Genomic DNA, 20,667 nt, shown 5'->3' on the forward strand with positions numbered 1-20,667 from the left:
TCCAGGCTTTCCCAGGTATGATAGCTCAGGGGTCAAGAGCATAGATTCTAGAGCACAGTCAGCAAATGACAGCCCATGGGCCAAGTATGTCCACCACCTATTTTTGTAAATAAAGTTTTATTGGAACACAGCCACACCCATTCATTTATGTATTGCCTATGGCTGTTCTTGTAGGGCATTATTGAGTAGTTGTGACAAAGGAACTTACAGCCCACCAAGCCTAATATATCTTCTGTCTGGCCCTTTGCAGGAAAGGTTGGCCAGTCCCTGCCCTAGAGTCACCCCGGGATTATATCCTGGTTCTACCATGTACTAGCTGTTTGTGATTATGGGCAAAATAATTGCTCTCTCTCGTCTCTAGTATTCTCATTTATAGTAATGTGATAATTATAGTATTACTGAACGGGTCATTGTGAAAACTAAATGAAATACCACATGTAAAGCACTTAATATAGCCCTTGACACAAGGGCAAGCCTTCTATAAAATGGTGGTGGGGGAGGAAAGTATACGAATAATGAACTGATTTCACAGCTACTATTACTGAGCAAGAGGCTGAGCTCTTAATCATTTCAAATCAGATTATTGTCGTCTAGATCAGACCTTTATGTAATGCGACAAGATTGTGTGTGTCTATGTGTGTGCACGGGTATCCAAAACTCCAGTAAAATTTGTTTGTCCGCGTAGCTTAATCTTGTCCACTCTTCTCTCATATGTTAGAAAATGACCAGTGTCTCATTCTGGATTGAGTAGAGGGTCAGTGAACATTGACCTGAAGATCACTCTTTACATGACAATCACTGTTTTCATTTCTACCTTCATCTTTAGATGGCTTTATTAAACACATGATTAGATGGACCCCCCCAACTAGAAACATCATTGGATAAAATCCCTCCAGATAAAAGATATTGTATACATTTCCCTCACCTCTCTGCTGCATCATCTCCTCTCCCTACTCTCCCTCCCCCTCCCCCTACTCTCCTTCCTCCTCCTCCCTTTTCCCCTCCCCCCTCCTCTTTCTCCTCTTAGGGCATGCCCTTCTGTTCCCAATGCATTCCAATAGATGACCCATTGACCCTTTCATTCATTCATGCATTCATTCAGCAAACATCTATTGTGAGCCCACTGTGGTCCAATCATTGTTCTGTGCTTAGGGAGCAGCAGTGAACAAAATAGACCAAATTTCTGCCTTTATGGTGCTTGCATTCTAGTTGAGGGAAGAGTGCAACAAACAATAAACAGAACAAAGTGAATTAGAAAGAATTATTATGTTAGAAGATGGTAGGTTCTGTGGAGAAAACTAAAGAAGTGAGTGAGAGAAAAAGCAAGTGGGTATGTGGAGGGGAGTATTGCAAATAGAGGGGACTGCATGCACAGAGGCCCTGAGGTAGGACTGTGCCTGGTATACCAGAAGGCCAGTGCGGCTGGAGTGGAGTAAACACAAGGAAGAGTGTCAGGGGATGAGGTCGGAGGGGTAATGAGGGGCCAGATCATTTGAATGACTTTGGTTTCACCCTGATTGAGATGAGAAGAAACATATAACTTATGGCAGGGGAGCCTTCGTTTCTTCTCTCTTCAGTTGCTTTGCCAGCTTTCCTCGGATTCCCTTTCAAACGTCCTTCCCCAGCCCCCATGGACACAACCCACGCCTCCACGCCCTTCCCGCAGGCAGCAGCGAGTCCGCCACGCCACGTGTGTTTGTTTGACCCTGATGTCCACACCTTCTGTACTTTCCTCCACCTGCACTCAGCCGTCTGTCTTCTCTTAGCAAACACCAGCAGTGAATTAATTCCCTTTGTGTTTTACTGTGACTCGCCTCCACTCCTGTGGTCCGTGGCTCCAGCCTTGGAGCGCGCTTCCTTCCCGGGACTTCACTTAGACCTCACGCCTGTCCCGCCCATCCCCACCCCCGCCCTCCGTCCCCCATTGCCCCCTACGCCTGTCCCTCCTCTCTGCCCTTTCGGTACCCTTCCCCCATCTCTTTTTCTCCCTCCCTTGACCCACCCGCCCCGCTTCTTTCTCTCTCTGCACCCACGGTCTTCCCACCTTCCTCCCCAGCCCCGGTCTCTTTCTCTACCCAGTTAACCCTGTGCTCCACATCACAAGAGCCATCCCCTCCATCCATGCCAGGGTAGGACTCTGGGCCTCCCAACAAGGGTGTCAAGACAGAATCCCCGCCAACACGCATCTCATTTCAGATTCCCATAGCACCTTGCTTTCTTTCTCTGCCCCGCCTTGTTCCTTTCCCCTTCCGCCTGCCAGTTTTTATCTTTTCTCTTTGGCAACCACAGACCTTCCGCTGACCAGGTCTCAAACCACAGCTGTCCCCGCCCCAGCCCTGATTCAGGAGCTCGGGCCTGCCCGCCCTCCTCTCCCACTCCACATCCCTATACCTCCAGCCTGGGCCTCACGGGCATACAGCTCAGGTGTCTGGGGGAGAGAAATTACAGACGTCCCCACTGGAGATGCGACCCATGGAGGCCAGACCATACCTGGGCCGTTGGGCTCATACCTGGACATTGAATTTTAAAAGGAACGTTGACAAGCTAGGCTAGTTATTTCTGAAAGGCTGTCTGATTATTACTGAGTTTTTCCTTAAATGAGGTCAAGTAAGAACAACAAGAACAGGGCTTCCCTGGTGGCGCAGTGGTTGAGAGTCCGCCTGCCGATGCAGGGGACACGGGTTCGTGCCCCGGTCCGGGAAGATCCCACATGCCATGGAGCGGCTGGGCCCGTGAGCCACGGCCACTGAGCCTGCGCATCCGGAGCCTGTGCTCCGCAGTGGGAGAGGCCACAACAGTGAGAGGCCCGTGTACCGCAAAAAAAAAAAGAATAACAAGAACAATGTGATATTTTTCCACTGAGCAAAAATATTCCATTTCAAGAAGTGTCCTTTATTTTAAATTTCTAGACTTCCTTACTCTGTTATCATTGTTGTTAAAAATACTCTTCATTTTATAAAATGATGGCCACTGAAGGATGAGTATGTGTGTGTAATATAAATATGTGTTTAATCATGTGTCATTATTATATAATTATAAATATAAGTCTATATATAAATGTTATGTATAACAGACACACAGAGATTGCCTTAATTGACAAAATAAGAGGTCTGTAACCACCTAGCCTATGAAATCCAGAAGTCTGGGAATGGCCAACCTAGCTAGAGCACTTCTAAAAATAAGCAGCCACAAACAACAAGCAGGGTCTTAAGAGTGTAGACCGTGAATTCAGGCAGACCCACATTTTAGCTCTGCCCTGCCTTTTAGCCATTGGCAAATAACATTTCTGAGTCTTGGTTTACTCAACTGAAAAATTCAGAGGCTAGTGGTACCGTCTTAATGGTTTGTGTGAAAGTGAAATGAATATATGCTGTCAGATGCTTAGTATTGGGTCTGGCACATAGGATATCCTATGTTAGCAGCGACTGGTATTATTTTACTACAACTGCGGCTACTATTACCACCACTCTTATATTAGGCATGGTGAGAAGGGTTGGAAACCACATCACAGGGGCTGAAGCTACCTGCGTAAGATCCCTCCATAAAGCTCCTTCAGTTCTTTTGAAGATTATGGTTGAGAGAACAGGTTCAAGAATTAGGCTAGACACTTGCATTGTGAATTGAGCCTGGCAGTAGCTCATCTTCATGCAAATGTATGCAGACATGGAAATAAGGCTTCCCCTGCTGACCGGGCACACACGACCCACCAGACAGATTGCCTAGAACTTCTCTTGCTGTGCTTGCCTCATTCTCCTCTGTGATAAAATAAAGCTGAGACATTAAAGCAGATGAGGCAAGATTCTCTGGTTAGATACTGGGAGAGGTGACATGTAAGAGAGACCTTTGCAGAGGAAACCTGTTTGTTCCCTAAGGCAACGAAGCCCGTGCCTGGGGATCTGTGTGTTAGCCTAAAAGTCTTTTGAGCAGTTAAAATACATCCTCTTATCAATGAGAGAAGACCAGCAGGTGGGGGAGGTTGAAAGATGAGAAAGAGGGAGCAGAGAGTAGAAACTGTAGCGTGCACCCCAAGATGCACAGGAAGTGTCTGATTGATCATCCCAAAGACATCTGAACGTGACTTCTCTTTTTACCATCAAGAATTCCACCTCCTGTCCATAGCCACCTATATAACCCAGATTTCTCCTTCTCCTTAGGGTCGCTTTGCACCACATCTGGTTCTCTGTCCCCTATATGTGCAATCCTTAGCTGGTAGTGATGCTCTTGAACCTTGGGAGGGGTTCTGCACTCCCCAACATTCAGGGAAAGGAAGGTCTATCTCTCATGCAAAGCAATCTGGCAGACTCTTTTAGATTTTTTTTCAAAGCCAAAGCAGCTCAGAGAAGTGTGCACTGGTCTCCCTGAATAGCAGAGCCAATTCCTCTAAAAACAGCTTTCTTCCAGAGAACCCACAGTGAGACAGTTCCCTGCAGATTTTCCTCAAAACTGAGCTCCCATCAACAGCACTGTTCTTGCTGCTCCCTGTCGTTTCTCTGAACCCGCTCCAGCCTCCAGCAGGGATAGATTCTGGGAAGAGCCAGAGGCCCACACTTTCTTCCGTTCTGTGGTCTTCGTTCCGCCCTCCTGGCCTCAGGGCTCGAGAGGGGCCATCTGTACCTAGAACCTCATCTTCATCTCTGTCCCATCTTCTTCCGTTTTTGCTCTGTACCTCCACTTAGTGTCATCCCGAGTCTCATGCCCTTGGCTATAACAGGTAAATTTAGTTGCCAGAGAAAGGTTGTGGATGGACTTAAACGTCAAATCATAAATCAAAAGCATCTAGGGGAAAAGGTAGCCCTATTTTCCATCTAGCCTCACCTCAACCCCATTGTTTATCTGAGGTGGGGAGATAAACAATGGTTTATCTGCTAAACAAAGCAAATATGCCCCCACGATACTGGTCACCAGGGACATTTTTAAAAAGAGAGAGAAGTTAAAAAAAAAAAAAAAAGAAAGAAAGAAAGAAAAAAAAAAAAGCAGCCAGCAGAGCAAAAGGGCTGAAGGGCTCTGGAAATCATCAGCATCCGGGATTCTTTTCCTTTTTTTTAAAATTGAAGTATAGTTATTTACTGTGTTGTGCCAGTCTCTGCTGTACAGCAAAGTGACTCAGTTTTACACATATATACATTCTTTTTTTATATTCTTTTCCATTATGGTTTATCCCAGGATATTGAATATAGTTCCCTGTGCTATACAGTAGGACCTTGTTGTTCATCCATTCTAAATGTAATAGTTTGCATTTACCGACCCCAAATCCCCAGTCCATCCCTCTCCCTCCCCCACCTCTCCCTTGGTAACCACAAGTCCGTTCTGTATGTCTGTGAGTCTGTTCCTGTTTGTAGATAGGTTCATTTGTGCCATATTTTAGATTCCACATGTAAGTGATATCATATGGTATTTGTCTTTCTCTTTCTGACTTATTTCACTTAGTGTGATAATCTCTAGTTGCAGCCACGTTGCTGCAAATGGCATTATTTTGTTCTTTTTTATGGCTGAGTAATATTCCATTGTATATACGTACCACATCTTCTTCTGAGGACACCAGGTTTCTGGGGGGCTGCCATGTGGAAGGAGAGGGGGTGGGATGGGTTGGGGGCAGGAGGGATAAAGGTGAAGCTGATCAGGCAGCAGAATAATTAAGAACAGAGCCTTGTGGTAGATAGTTCTGGGTTTGGATCCCAGTTCTGCCTCTTTGGGTACCTTTCTTAACATCTCATGTTTCACTTAGTTCCCATCTTTGCAAAATGGGGCTCATCGTCCCTACTAGAGATTCTCCATGAAGATTAAATAATATAACATAATTGTATAGAAAGTTAGCACAATGTTTGAAAGCTCCTAAGTGGAATCTAAAAGGAAAAAGCTTATGCACGTGTCACATCTGTGACATGATAGAATGCTTTAGTCTCAAGTTCTCATTTTTTTCTAAGTTGATGACAAAGAGTTCTCTGTTGGAGGCATCTGAGTATATGCATATAATAAGAAGAGCAGGGCTTCCCTGGTGGCGCAGTGGTTGAGAGTCCTCCTGCCGATGCAGGGGACACGGGTTCATGCCCCGGTCTGGGAAGATCCCACGTGCCGTGGAGCGGCTGGGCCCATGAGCCATGGCCGCTGAGCCTGCGTGTCCGGAGCCTGTGCTCCGCAACGGGAGAGGCCACAACAGTGAGAGGCACGCGTACTGCAAAAAAAAAAAAAAAAAAAAAAAAAAAAAAGAAGAGCAAATCTGGCTCTGTGTCTGCACCTCTGTTTTCTGTAGGCAATGCCAGGTACTCTGCAAAGCTGGTTAGGAATGACTCATGTCACATATGCCCACATGCCTCATCTCTGTTGTTATTATATTAGTGATACTACTTGCTTTGTAGTATTGTTGAAGGAATAAAATGAGCCAGTGTGTGAAGAGCACAGTGTCTGATATATAAAAAGCCCTCAATAAATGGTAGATGTCCACCATTATTGCAACGAATATTCTAATCCAGCTCCAGAAACTCTTTATCAGGTGACTTGCTGCCATGGCCCTGCACTAGCTATGCCCCTGCCAGTCCCTCTGGCATCACGTTGACTTATGTATTGCTAGAAATACATTGTGTTCAGTTGCTTGTTTGTGAATGACAGATCATTAAGGAAGCACTGAGGAATTAGGGCAAATCAATACAGAACACAAGTGGCTGAAATCTCCATCCAATGTTCGCATTGTTTCTACCAGTGCCGGAAGATGCTCAGGTGTTTGATTTGTATGTTTGTTTTTATGCTAGTTCTATTAAATCAGTTTGCAGCCTGAAGGATGTTTGCCAAAGAAAGACACATGTGCCAGTTAAGAGAGACCAAAGACAGCCGCTGGCTTCAGACACATCCCTAAATGTGACAGTTTTTGCTGATGCTAATGCTGCTTTTTGTCCTTCACACTGAATTTTTGTCACTGGGAGTATGGATCTTTGTGTGCTTGTTCCAAGCTGTGTAAAACCCACCAGAGGCTGCTGCTGTGTAGAGCCTGTGTGTGTGCCCACACACGTGCGTGGGCACACACACCCCAGACCTCCTCCCTTGACCGAGGGGCAGTTTTCCTGAGGATGAGCGGGCAGTGACTCAAGGAATGGAGGTGCCTCAGCAGCAAACGGTATTCAGCAAAGCTCAGTGACTGAGAGTGCAGGCTTTCCAATTGGATGAACTTGAGTTTGAGTCCCGGCAGTAGATCTTCCTGGCTTTGTGAATATGGACAAGTGACTTAACATCTCTGAGCCTCAGTGTTCTCATGTTTAAAGTGGGAGTAGTGATGACAAACAGGATCTGCCTCAGAGAGGTGTCAATACTAAGTTAGATATACGGTGCAAAGCTCTTGGTCTGATGCCTGACTTACAAGTACAAGCTGATACGTACTAGCTCTTACTGTTATTATCCTCACCCTTGCCTTAACTTTACATTTGAAGTACACTGACAAGCTCTAAGGCCCCCTGGGGCAAGGCTAACCCACATCATGTCCTGGCCTTGGCACCCTGTAAGGGGTTGCATGTCCAGCGGGTACCCACAGCAGCATAAGAGGCAGAGAGACTGCAGAAATAAAGACCATCCCCAGAGTGTGCAAGGGTAAAGTGTACAGGATACACAGCAACGTCCCTGCCAGGGTTAACAGGCTAAGATGGGAATTCTTTGTTCTTTGTTCTTTGTTGAAAGCCACACCTTTGCACTCTATTTGCATATTTTATATATATATTGTTATATATATGTGTGTGTTTGTGTGTATATGTATACACACACATGCATCTATATTCCATCTTCCCTCAATGCCTGCAGCCTTTTCACAACATACCTACTTCTGCAGAGACTGCATGATGTCTCAGAATGAGTACTGGGGTCTTCACCCCTTAAACTTTTCTGGGACTTTGGGAAAGCTATTTTAGTATATGGACTTCACTTTCTCTGTTTTCAAAAAATAGAGAAGGCAGTGCATCCAATGGACAGAAAGAGAAAGATACCAGTTCTGCCACTTATTAGCTTTGTCACTTCGGATAGGCTCTTTGATCCATGTAGGTTTTATTTTCCTCGTCCACAGTGTAGGGCCGACACAGCTTGCCTCAGAAGTGTAAGGATTCACAGAGATAATAGACCTAAACCAACTCAGTTCCATAAAGGACAACTCTTCTTGTTACTGGTTCTAAAATCTGGTTCTGTGATGGACCGTCTTGGGCTGGTCTCCATCACCAGGTTATTAAACTCCTTGGGGATAGGTATCACATCCTACTCACTGATTCATCCTTCCCTTAGCTCTTGCAGCCATACCTAAAGTGGACGTTATTCATTACGAACTGCACGGTCAGCCAGCTGACCTGACTTGCCTGGGCTCTTGGCCCGCAGCTGGGAGCAGTGGATCCGCTTGCAGAAACTGAGGGGATTGCCATCGTTACAGACAGTGGCTCTCTCCAGAGGCATCCTCCAGCCGCAATCCCCCTGCCAAAATGGCAGGTGAATCCCAGGATTCCTGGAGAGCATTTGCCACCCGACTGGCAGCCCCAGAGGTTCACGGAGCTGCTGCCTTGGCTGAGAAATCCCTGAACTCTGCTCAGCTGGAAAATGAGACTGTCCTTGGAACTCCTCGGTCAAGGCAGCCCGCCCGGGTCTGCTGCCCCTGTGGGTGGCTATATCCAGGAGCCTGCAGCCTCTGCGACCTTGTGGCATGCTTTTCTGGCTCACCGCGGGCCAACCAGGCCGCTGTCCAGCCAGCCTATGCCCGCGTGCTCGACAGAGCACACTCCCCGGCCCCTCCGGCCCCTCCGGTCCCGAAGAGGCTCTCTTAATAGCCCGTGGCAGCCTCATTTGTAGACTCGATTCATCTGGCAGCCAAGAATGATCTGTCCTGATGCTCCCTCTCTCCTCTCACCCGCCCTTCCTCTTTCTCCCCCACCCCTTACCCCCTTCCTTCGGCCTGGAGAGTGATTTGTCTGTGTTATGGGTAGGCCTGACAAACCATTCCACATTAGCAGCTGAGATGTTGTTTGAAATGGGAAAATTGCTGGCAAACTGCTCCATTAGTGGTTCCAGTAACAAATACTCTCTTTCCCCCAATGAAGATGAGATTGCAGAGGCACAAATTAATACCACTGTCTCCCCTCTTCTGCAGCAGGGATTACTCTTTAAGATGAATGGGTTCATCCCAGCCAGAAGTGTGCATCCTCTAGATGGAGCCTCCAAGGCAGCCAGTTCCTCCCATCTCTGCCTTCTGCTCCCCACCAGCCCTCCCCTTCCACACACACACACACACACCCACACACACACCATACACACACACACTTTTCTGTGTCTTCCCAGCAGAGGGTTTGGGGATCATCCATGCCAAATGAGGAGGTGATGAAAAGATCCACACCTCGGAGGGATGGGAGATGTGGACCAGGCCACCATTCATCACCTCTAATAGAGGGCCCCGCCTTCCGCTCATGCCTGTTTCCCACCGCACCTGTTCTTGGTGACGGGAAGTCATTTGATAGATGAGAGAATGAAGAATGAAAAGCCTTGCTCACGCCCCATGCTCCTCCTCTTCCAAGGAAGCTCTGGGCTCTGGGCCTGCAGCATCTCTTGTTCTTCCCAGAGTAATAGGAGAGTCAGAGCAATTCAGCAGAGTCCGTAAGGCCACAAAGCTACAGATTGTAGCAGCAACCCAGGGGAGTGATCCATTCGGGGCCACTGGGGCCCTCAGGATATCAGGGAGCCGGTTTGATGAATGTCAGGCTGGGAGCCTAGAGACTTGAAGGCTATTTCTTCATCATATTAGAACAGCCAATTGAAAAACCCAGAAACAAATACTGAATCGTTAGGTTGTACACCTGAAGCTAAAGTTATATGTCAATTATACCTCCATTAAAAAAAGAAAAGCCCAGAAATGCAGTCTCTGCCTGTACTGCACCCCAGCAGCAGGATGGTGGAGGTTTTAACTGAATGGTGACATGCTTCCAGAACAGATAGGCATTGCTATCTGTCCATCTCTCTTTACTCTTCCTTCTCTTTATCCCTTTGACTTTTTCAGCATTCTGGTTACTTCCTACAGCATTTTCTGAAGATGACAACTGCCTCCCAAAGACAACTTATCATAAGCAAGGACAAATATCCTCAAGGAGAAGTCATCTTTTCTAGCTTTCTCCCAGGGGTATCAGACCCTGAGCTGGCCACTCCACACACCAGAACACGAGTCTCAGGCTTTCGGACAGTGTTTACCACGTCTCCCTCATCTAAGAATGTATGCCACGTGATGGGAGAGACCATCCTGTCCTCAAGGCCCCCGGCAACCATTTGTTGATGGGTGGATGGTTAATTGACTCTTTTCTGCTGTTTCTCAGACGCCTGGAACAGAACTCCATCAAATCCATCCCTGCTGGAGCCTTCACCCAGTACAAGAAACTGAAGCGAATGTGAGTCTCCCCTGGAGAGAAATGGGCCCAAATGTTTTCAGTTCGGGGGGGACTCTGTGTAGTGGGCAGCCTGCCCAGATGAGAGGCTGCGTCACAATCCTCAGGAGAGTGCAGTGTCAGACCTGGAACGGCTCCCAAGATGGGGAGGTAAGACAAGAGTGCTGCATTCAGATGGGGCAGTGTATGGGTTTAGGCACCTCATATCTAAGGGCGACTCCAACTAGAGTGAAGTAAAATGATCTGGGTGGGAGGTGGGGCTGTGTCAGCCTAAAACAATCCCATCTCACCATTTGATTGTCCCCTGGTTTGGGGGATGTGGACCTCAAGTAGGAGCTTCAGTAGAGACGTGGCCATTTCCCTATATCATCCTACAGCACCGTCACCAACATCCCTACCACCATGCACGCATTCATCTAACAAATTCTTAGCCAATGTCCACCAGGGACAAAGAACTGTGCTGGGACTTGTGGGTAGAGGGTGAACTAAAACGAAGTCTCATCTGATGGAGCTTGCATATTCAAGTGGGAGGGCACAGAAATAAAACCAAGTAAATGTCAGAAACTGACCAGTACTAGAAAGTAAAACAAAAGAAGGGAAGGGGCTAGAGATTGATGGAGGGGTGGTCTCTAGATGGGTGGACCCACGAAGGCCTCTGTGGGCAAGCGACCTGAATGAAGGAAGGGAGTGAGTCTAGAGGAGTTCTCAGGAGCATAATACGTGGATGGTTTGCAGAGTCGTGAGGAAGAATGGAGTGAATGAAGAGAAAGTGGTGGGGATTGTGTTGGAGATGTAGATAAGGGCCCCATGGTAAGGACTTTCTCATCTTTCTAAGTGAGATAAGAAGCCTTGGAACCTCCCTTGCCCATGATGATCCCCAGCATGGCCATTACCACCATATCCAATACCACGCCATCACTACAGCCTATCAGTACCTGCTGACACCAGCACTGAAGTGCACCTTCCCTACTCCTTTGACGGCATCTGAGCCTCATGGCCCTCATCCCTGCCATCGTGATAACATCATCAGCACCACCCCTCCCCATCACATGACCACCCTGAGTCACTCAGAGCGGGGTGCTCTGAAGGGAGGCTAGTAGGATTCAGAAACAACCCAGCCATTGCCATCACAGATATTAAAAGCCTAGGAGGCAGGCTCCTGTCCCTTTTCCAGGCTAAGAAATCATTTATTATAGCCCAGTAATCACGATGCTGCTTTCATTGCACTCACCTACTCTCTCTGGCCCCCGACACAGAGAAAAGAGAGAAGGCAGGTAGAAATATGCATGGACTTGGTCTTGTTCCCTTCCACCGCAGGCTGATTCATCGGTTTCCCTTGAGTAGGAGGGCCTGCATTAAAGAGGTTAAGTGTCTGCTTGCTCCTTTTATGTTAAAAATAAACATCCCCGCGAAACAGTGGCATTGGTATGCTTTACCCTCAGATCTTAGGAAGCCAACTTCCCATCTCCCTGGAAATCCAAACCAAACAAGATTTCCTCCTGGTACAGTTCCAGAAGTAGAAACCAACATAATGCGCCAGCCCTAAGCACATACTCCTTCCCTCCCTTTGGCAGCATTCCTGCTGGAGGAGCTGAATAAATATAGGCCTTAATATTTAAACCTTGGGCCATTAATCTCCTGGTCTCCCTGCTTCTCCAGCTCACTCTCCATATGCCCCCCCAATTCATTTTTAAAGCCCAGCTTGATTATGCAGCCAGATAGTAATTTCAGTGAAAAATGACAAGTTCAGTCAGTGCCCCAACCTATATCTCTTACATGATTTAAGTGACTGCTCTAATTTTTTGTGAAGTCCAGGTAATTGAGAGTGTGACTATGCTTTACTGTCCTTTCTCCATCCCACTGGAGTTGCCATGATCTGTGCATTCAAAATGCATAAGATCTTCTCCATCACTACCTGGGAAGTAAATTTCATTTTTGATCACTTCTGATGCTATTGATATTTACTATGATGCCCTTTTTTACGCCCCCACCCCCACAAGGGGATGGCGGTAGGAAAGAGAGACCACTTAAAAATTTTTCTGACTAACAGAACTTCAGAAATCCAGACTGAAGCGCAAGGGCTTTGGAGAAGTAGGGTCCCTGGTGAAAACAGAATTTAAAACCCTAAGGGTGAACTCCTCCTAGGTATACATGACCAGTTTAATATCTCACAGAAAAAAGTTTTCCCTCAGCTATGAGTGAGCCGCATCCTCTTCTTATCTCCAATGACAAAAAGAAAAATAAAATTTCCTTGATTGAATGGCTTGATTGAATGTTGAATGGCTTTGTCCCTGAAGAGGATGAACTTCTAGCTGTCAGCTTAGTGTAAAAAAAGTACTTCCAGGTGAACACTAGTACCAAGATAGAGACGCCATCTGCAGGGAGGGTAGCAGACGTTTGAGAGTATGTCCCAGTCTTACAGGGTTGGTTAACCGAGAGCGCTGACACTTGAAGGTCAAACCTTCAAAGGTGTTGAGTTCTTTCCCTCCCATGTTCTAAGGTAGAGCGATATTCCACAAGTTCCACCAGGTCCTAGTGTCTCACACTTATAATCCCCGCTTGACCCTCGTTGGCACTGGAATTTGCCACCTCTCTTCTGAACTGTCTGCAAAGGCCACTTCTTCTCCACCATCCAGTTTATCAAGCCCCAGGGGACTGGGGTAGGTTTGAGACTGACCAGATTCTGAAATACTGGTCTAAAGTATGACTCAGAAATCACCTGCCTGGGAATCATCTGGAGATTTGTTACGTATGCAGATTTCTAACCCCAGTTCTCCAGAGGGCCAAATCAGACCCTCTGTGGGTGCGTTTTAATAAACACCCTAGTGAGGTTTGAGAACCACTGGTCATCGAGGGCGGCCCAAGCACCAGGAGTCAGCTCTGGGACCACCTGATGTGGAGTGGGAGGGGTCAAGCGTGGAGATGGGTGGGCACCGAAGCCTTCCCCAGTCTACCTTCCTGTCCAGGATCGCCACCACCTTCTGCACTCATCACGGTGAAATGGAAGGGAGACTGGAGATGCCAGCTCTGTACCCAAATCGCTGTGTCCAGTCACTTGTGGCTACAGGTCCTTTACCTGTGGCTGCTGTTCCCTTCCTGCAGAATGAAGAACTAAGATGAAGTGACCACCAGGGTCAGTTCCCAGCTAAACTATCACTTCTCCAGTTTCCACTCCTCAGCGTCTCCAAATCACAAGACATCTCACCTTGTCCTTAGAGACGGGTGCATCCAGAAGTCTAGCTCTGAACTAAAAATGAATTTGTCCTGACAAGGCTAAAGCAGAGGGCTTCCCCACTGGTCACAGAACCTGCTCTGACATGGTAGAGGGCCAAGGACCTTGAAGGGACATCACATTAAAAATGTCAGGAAAAAAAATAAACCAAAAAAGTAAACAAATGAGGCTTTCTCCCTAGTCTGATCCGAGCACCGACCCTGCACGCTTGCCTGAAATGCCTTGCTAGGCAGCCAGGCTGAGGGCGAGGCGAGCAAGATTAGGATAATCCAGAGCATTTGCTTGTTAAGACCCTTATACAAAAGCAGAGCTCTGAAGAAAAGGCCAGTGTAAGCTGACTAGTTTGCGAGCACAATCTGTGGATTTGTTAGAGGCGATCCCGCCTGCTAAAGGGATAAGCTCAACAGCTGTGCCTAAGAAACCTTAACCTGTAGAGTATCTTTCAACTCGCAGGTCTTGGAAACAAGGAGGGAAGGGAGCAGAGAACTAGGCAAAGGTTGTCGGGCAGCCCTTTGGAAGGATAGTAGAGGAGGAGAGAAACAGGCAGAAGGACTGAGCTTAAGAGGCTGTGGGGCTGGGGCGTCTGGCCTCGCTGGAGGCAATTGCTAAGGAATCTGCTTAGATGTTCTTGCTTCTCAATATTCCCTTCCCTCCTCCTTGTTGACCCTCCAAGACCCCAGCTCTCCCTCTTCTCCACAAAAGCAAAGACCCATTGATTTCTTTTGGTAAAGAAAAGGAACCAGAGAGGTTCATTGTAGCTGGAAATTGGAGCATCTCCCCTTCCAGGGACAGGAGCCCCGAGGCTGTCCCTGAACTAATAACTCCTAAAGAGAAGTCTCCTTCCTCAGGAAAGTGTTGTTAGCGAGACAGGTGCTCAGAAGACCCTGGGGTGCTGCAGAGTGAGCAGCCTCTGGGTCAGGGAGATTCCTCTGCGCCAGCGAGGCCAGGTTAGCTGCCTTCTAACACACAGGAGCCTTCTCGCTCACATTATCCCAAAGCCCTGACCATCATCGCCCTGGGCTTGCTCCCATCTGAGGAGGACTGCCAGCGACAAGCCCACATCTCAAAGCCATCCCATGAGAATCTCATGATGTCTTTACATCACCCAGCCTGGAAGATGCACTGAACCAGACAGAGACTTAAGTCACTGCTCAAAACCTCCATTCAGGTCAGGAAGGAAAAGTCACTGGGGAGGTGAAATGACTCAGGACTTCTGGGGAGAAAAATAAGCATTTGCCAAGGCATGAGGCAAGAAAGTGAGGCTTACAGGATCCTTGGGCTGTGTTTGGGCAAGGCCAGCTTTTGCTTTGTTTATGCTATAATTGCTTGGTTGTGAGACCTACGATGAGACCCTAATCTAACTGGCTTCCATTTCCCACCTGCAAAGTGAAGGCTCACGTGTGCATGGCCCTATGTCAAAGTCAAGGCGCCATGAGTGAGCATTCTTTGAAAGCCAAGAAGAGTGATACAAATACAGTGCATTTTATCATGCGGCAGTTGAACTGAATGATCCTCAAGCCCCTGCTCGCACACTACGAATAAATAAACTGATTAAGTGATGAATTCATCCTCACCATTTTGCATACCTGAAATGCTTGTGGACACACTTTAGGAATGGCCATAGCACACCTTGAGCTATGTTCTCAGAGTCTCTGGTTAATTTTTCAGAGACATCAGCAAGAATCAGATCTCGGACATCGCTCCAGATGCCTTCCAGGGTCTGAAATCGCTCACATCTCTGTAAGTGGGGAACAAAGCACGTAGGGTGTGGGTGGGAGCATGGGCGAGGGGAGCATCCATATTTTTCAGGGGGTGTTTATCAAGATTTTATGTTCCCTTACACACTTGTGGCAACCTGGTAAAAGAAACAAATATTTCTTCAGGGGAAATTGATCTTGGGGAATATTTCTACAACCCCCAATGCATTCTTTTGATCGATTAAGTGCCCAGCAGCCTTCCTGGTTATTGGCTTCTAATTCAAATGCATCTTCTCCTCTAACCGCACTCCCATCCCACATGCCTAGGCAGTGCTGTTCGGGTAGGTGGAGGGAGAGAGTCATAATGTATGATTATTACCATGTGCCCATTTTACCCGTGCATGTGACTTTGTCAAGGAAGGAGCTCATTTTCTTCCTCTGATTTGAAGCCTTTTTCTCCAGACCAACCTCATGGCTATTGTCCTGAGAAAGCATCAACCCATCCTATAAGCCTTTCTTTTCTTTGATTTTTAAACCCTAAAGCAGCCTAGTGGATGGAACCAAAGCTATGTCCACCAGGGGCTCAGAGACCCTCAGGGGCAGGGAAGTACAGAGCTTTGTCCTGATTTCTGCCAGTAACTTGCCCTGTGCGCATTCCCTCACAGGCAAAACGGGGACGATGACACCTTTCCTGCCTGACACACATTCATGATTACAGTCACAACAATCATTGGCAGTACTTATTGAGCACCTACTGTGTACCTGGTACTATTCTAGGAGGCTTGCAAGTTTCACCCTCACCATGACCTAAAATATAGGATCTATCCTCTTCTGTCTTTAATGGTTGGAGAAATTGGGTGATCTAAGCTCCACACAGACAGAGGTTTTTATTTCTTTTGATCCTGGCTGAATCTCTGGCACCTCACACAGTACCTGGCACGTAGTTATCGTGCCAAAAAAAAATGTGTTGAATAAACAAATGTAACTTATCCAAAGTCCATGGTAACAAGCGAGAGAGGCAGGATTTAGACCCAAGCAGTCTGACTCTTGATCCCCATGCTATGCTGCCCTCCTGAGATAACATAAAGAGTCTAAGGTACAACAAAGGTATCGTCAGTTGATATTTTTTGTACTATTTGGTGACCTGCCCACCCGGGCAAGAGTGAGGATGCTCAGAGGCAAGCTGTCCATGCTTTGTCTCTCTGTGCAACCGGTTTGTTTAATGGATAAGTGGGCAGGTAACAAGACACACATTCTTCCCCCACCTGGCCCTCTCCCACTGGGAAGGGGCTGGAGACAGGGAAGTTTCTTGATTCAGTTGTTGCCTGCTGCTGGCAGAGAAAAGTAGTTTCATGTATTGGGTAGAACATCTGGCTGGGATATCAAAGACAGGATTGTGTGTGAGATTAGTGTCTGCTTTTATTGCGCTGAAGATCACAGAGGAGAAGGGAGAGTGGCCATCTGCCACCGCGATCCTATCCCTGTCCCCACCCACCTGTTCCCCTTGTCTGCTGTCCCTCTGCTGGGATCTGGGACAGTCTGAGGACAGTGAGACGCTTCCTGTCTTGCAGGAAAAGAAATTCAAAATCTGGTTGCCAAACAGGAAATTGGCATGCCACTAGCCAATTCTGAAATATATCAGGTCATTGTTTAAGTGAAGTGCCTCTCACCCCCAATGCATGCATTTAGCCATTCAGTAGATGCCTACTGTGTATTGAGTAGCCTTATAGGCACTGAGAATGTGGCAGTGAACTGGACAGACAAGACCCTTGACCTCATGGAGCTTTGAATACCAACACACCCAATCCAAAGTCAGGAATGGCCAACGTAAAGAGCAGGAAAGCCTTTACCCCAGACCTGTTCATTCTTTTTTTTTTTTGGCTGCGCTGGGCCTTTGCTGCTGCGCGCAGGCTTTCTCTAGTTGCGGTGAGCGGGGGCTACTCTTTGTCGCGGTGCGTGGGCTTCTCATTGCGGTGGCCTCCCTTGTGGCGGAGCATGGGTTCTAGGTGCACGGGCTTCAGTAGTTGTGTCATGTAGGCTCAGTAGTTGTGGCTCACGGGCTCTAGAGCGCAGGCTCAGTAGTTGTGGCGCATGGGCTTAGTTGCTCCGCAGCATGGGGGATCTTCCCGGACCAGGGCTCGAACCCATGTCCCCTGCAGTGGCAGGCGGATTCTTAACCACTGCGCCACCAGGAAAGCCCAGAGCTGTTCATTCTTTCAACAGATATTTATTGTGTTAGATCCTATTCAGATTTCAACTCTAGGGACCCAGCCATGAGCAAGCCACATGATGTCACCACACACAGAACCTATACTCAAGGGGGCCGGTGCGGGAGGCACAGAAAATGTTTAAAATAAATAAATGTATAAGTAATATAATATGACGTAATGAAAAGGGATGAAGAAATAAAAATAGAGTGACAGGTGGTAGAAAATGTTGACCAAGCTATTCAAGAGAAGCTTCCCAAGGACGAGGCATTTGAGCCCAGACCTGAAAGGTGGGAAGGAAAGTCAAGGAAAGATCTGGGGATAAAGCCAGACAGGTCTACACCCAGGTGCCCCGAGGTGGACCCACAGCCCACGTCAGGCTGCCGGAGAGTGGTTTTGACCCACTGAGGCTTAGAGACGACCCATACGGACACGTGATTTGAGGAGCCCCTCTCCCCCGCCAGCCCTGTTGTCCCTCCGGCTTCTGCTACACTGGAGGTTCTAACATCAGCAAACAGACAGTGACACGACTGCATTTGACACAGTGAACAGTGGGACATTAATAATATGAATTACAAATGCAGGCCTGAGCCATTGTGCTGACTTTTATTTAGCCATTAGTTTGTTGAAACATTCATGAAACACACCCGCAAGCTGAAGGGGACGCTCACTCTTCACTCCTGGTGGCGTCTGGAAAATGGGGAGTTGGGTTTATCACTCCCATTGACTGTTTCCTCACCCTAATGTTTGGCCTCCTCGATGACACATCATAGCCTGGATTTGCAATCTGAGCGGGGGTCGAATCCTGCATTCATTCAAGGCACTGCAGAGCTTGAGAGGGAATTTTTTTTAAAATTCTTCTTAGCTAAGTTCCCTCCATCTCGAAGGAGGCTGGACCCAAGAGACAGCAAAGTCTGTGCCATGGATGAGAGCAGAGAGAGGCCAGCAGTGTCTTCGGGGGAGGGAGACCCAGTACACTTCTTCCCCAAGCCTTACAGGTCACCAGAGACCAGCCCTTGAATAGGACACCCAGTGTGAGGGACTCTGTAGGCTGGAAGAGAGAAGGGTAAAAGAATTCTGAGTTCCTTGGCTCTTGGAGCTCAGAGGATAGGAAAAAAGGCTATAATGTAGAAGCTGCTGGTACCACGACAACAATTCCTTGCTCCCTAGTTTTTCCTAAGAGCCGGTCCTTGACTCAGCAGTCCCTGAGCCATCTGGATAGGACCCCAGATACCCAAAGCCCTGTCTAGATGGATGATTAAAGGACTCAGCTCAGGAATTCCTAGGATGCAACAGGATATTAAAAGGAAACATTCTATAGGCTGGGTTCAGCCTGATCAATACCCATTGAAGACAAGAAAACACAGGGCCGGCCAGCTTCCCACACATCTTATTTATTGCTGGGGTGTGAGTCATATTAGCAGCTCTGGGAGACACCACAAAGGGATTGCGTCTTCCTATTGTGGATGATTTATTGAGCTGGGCTGCCCAGGGGTAGAACAGGATGGAGCCCATTTCTCCTCGCCTCCCGGACAGCCTGCCCCTGCAGCCCCCAGTGGCACTAGCCCACTGTCTCACTGGCGGGGAGAAGCTGAGGCAGGCTGGGGAAGCCAGTGCTCTGAGATGCCCCCCAGAGTGGGCCAAGCTGGTGGCCTCCTACTTGAAGGAGTTCCAGTGGCCTCTCATCCGCAGTGACCACTGTCCTCTCTGCTCTTTTCTAGGGTGCTCTATGGGAACAAGATCACCGAGATTGCCAAGGGATTGTTTGACGGGCTGGTGTCCCTACAGCTGCTGTGAGTAGGAACTTTGTCACTAATCGTGTCTCTGGAACTGTTTGCAGTCTCTTTCCTGCAAACTTTGAGCCATGCTCTGTAGAGTTCTTCCTTTGACTTTATGCCCATTAAAAGGAAAAAAAAAATTTTTTTTTGAGCTGTCCACCCCGTACCTCCATCACCTCTTCTTGGTGGAAGGAGAGCCAGGGAGTTGGCAGAGGAAGGCTAAGGTCAATGTAAACGAGCTAGATGATACAGCTCGGGAGCCTGGCCCAGGTATGAATCACTAACCTCAGGCTTGGGGGGCTAGAAATTAAGCCAGAGGTGAATCCTACAAAGGGAAGCATGGGGCAGGGGTGTGCTCGGAATTTAGGGAACTAAAATATTTATACACCGTATTCCAATACGAAAGCTGAAACAGAGCTGCCGGTAGACAGGAGACCTTGAAGAAGTGTAGGGGTGGGACAGTGAAATAATTAGAGAAGAACATAATCAGTCACCGGTGTGACTCTATCTGGGTAAGATATGGCTGAGATGGGAAGCGTTTATTTAATTTAAAGGAAGATTTGTTGCCTCAAGTTTTAAGCTCTGGGATTATTTATTTGCATGTATTTCATTGTGGTCATTTGAGCTTAAATGTTTGAAGAAGATAAATGAACTCTGATGTGGAGAGGCCAGGAAAGGAATTCAGCTCATCCTGTATTTTAAGATTTTATGATTGGGGGAGAATTATCTCTGGTTTGTGATCAGGTAGCCATAGTATCTACACACATGTACTATGGGTGTGGGAGTGTGTGTGCGTGTGTGTGTGTGTGTGTGTGCACATGCATGTCCATGTCTGCTCAGGGACCATCACGATTCCTATTGGTATTAGGAATCGATCTTGAGTATCCTGTGAGCAATGGAAGATACCAAGTTTCAGAGGGGTAAATGACTTGCCCTCAGTCACACAGCAAAATAGGTGTGGTCCTGTGGCTCAGAAGCCTCCCAGACCTCTGAATAGCACAAGATGTATGTTCCCAGAGGCGTGCATATGAGTACAGATGAATGTGTGTGCGTGTGCATGCACATTTGTATGTGTGCCATTGTAAAATCACCTCCAAGTCACAGGCAGGAAGGAACGGGCCTGGGGCCTCCCTGCTCCCGTGGGCAGTTAACTCTGGGTGAGTATCACCATTTTGAGCAGAGGGAGTTGAGTAGCTGGGAATACAGACAAAGCATCCCCCCTTCTCTCGAGACTGAGGGTTGACACAACTCAGGCCACCTCACTTTCCAGAAAGAACCAGCAACTGTAGCCGTCATTGGGCTTTGACCTGCTGTTGAGCAGTTAGAAAGCAGGTCCTGATTAGATCTAATTTAGCGTTCAGCCCACGG

General features: G+C 47.6%; 1 protein-coding gene across 1 annotated transcript in view; it reads left to right on the top strand.

Moving 5' to 3' along the window:
- Positions 1-20,667, top strand: part of SLIT3 (slit guidance ligand 3) — a 621,296-nt gene that overhangs the window by 491,689 nt on the left and 108,940 nt on the right. The window contains exons 10-12 of the mRNA XM_060094956.1: positions 10,317-10,388; positions 15,286-15,357; positions 19,243-19,314. Of these exons, the coding sequence (XP_059950939.1) occupies positions 10,317-10,388; positions 15,286-15,357; positions 19,243-19,314 (216 nt within the window). The remainder of the gene's footprint in view (positions 1-10,316; positions 10,389-15,285; positions 15,358-19,242; positions 19,315-20,667) is intronic.

The sequence above is a fragment of the Mesoplodon densirostris genome, chromosome 3 (assembly GCF_025265405.1).
Source record: "Mesoplodon densirostris isolate mMesDen1 chromosome 3, mMesDen1 primary haplotype, whole genome shotgun sequence".
NCBI classification, from domain to species: domain Eukaryota; kingdom Metazoa; phylum Chordata; class Mammalia; order Artiodactyla; family Ziphiidae; genus Mesoplodon; species Mesoplodon densirostris.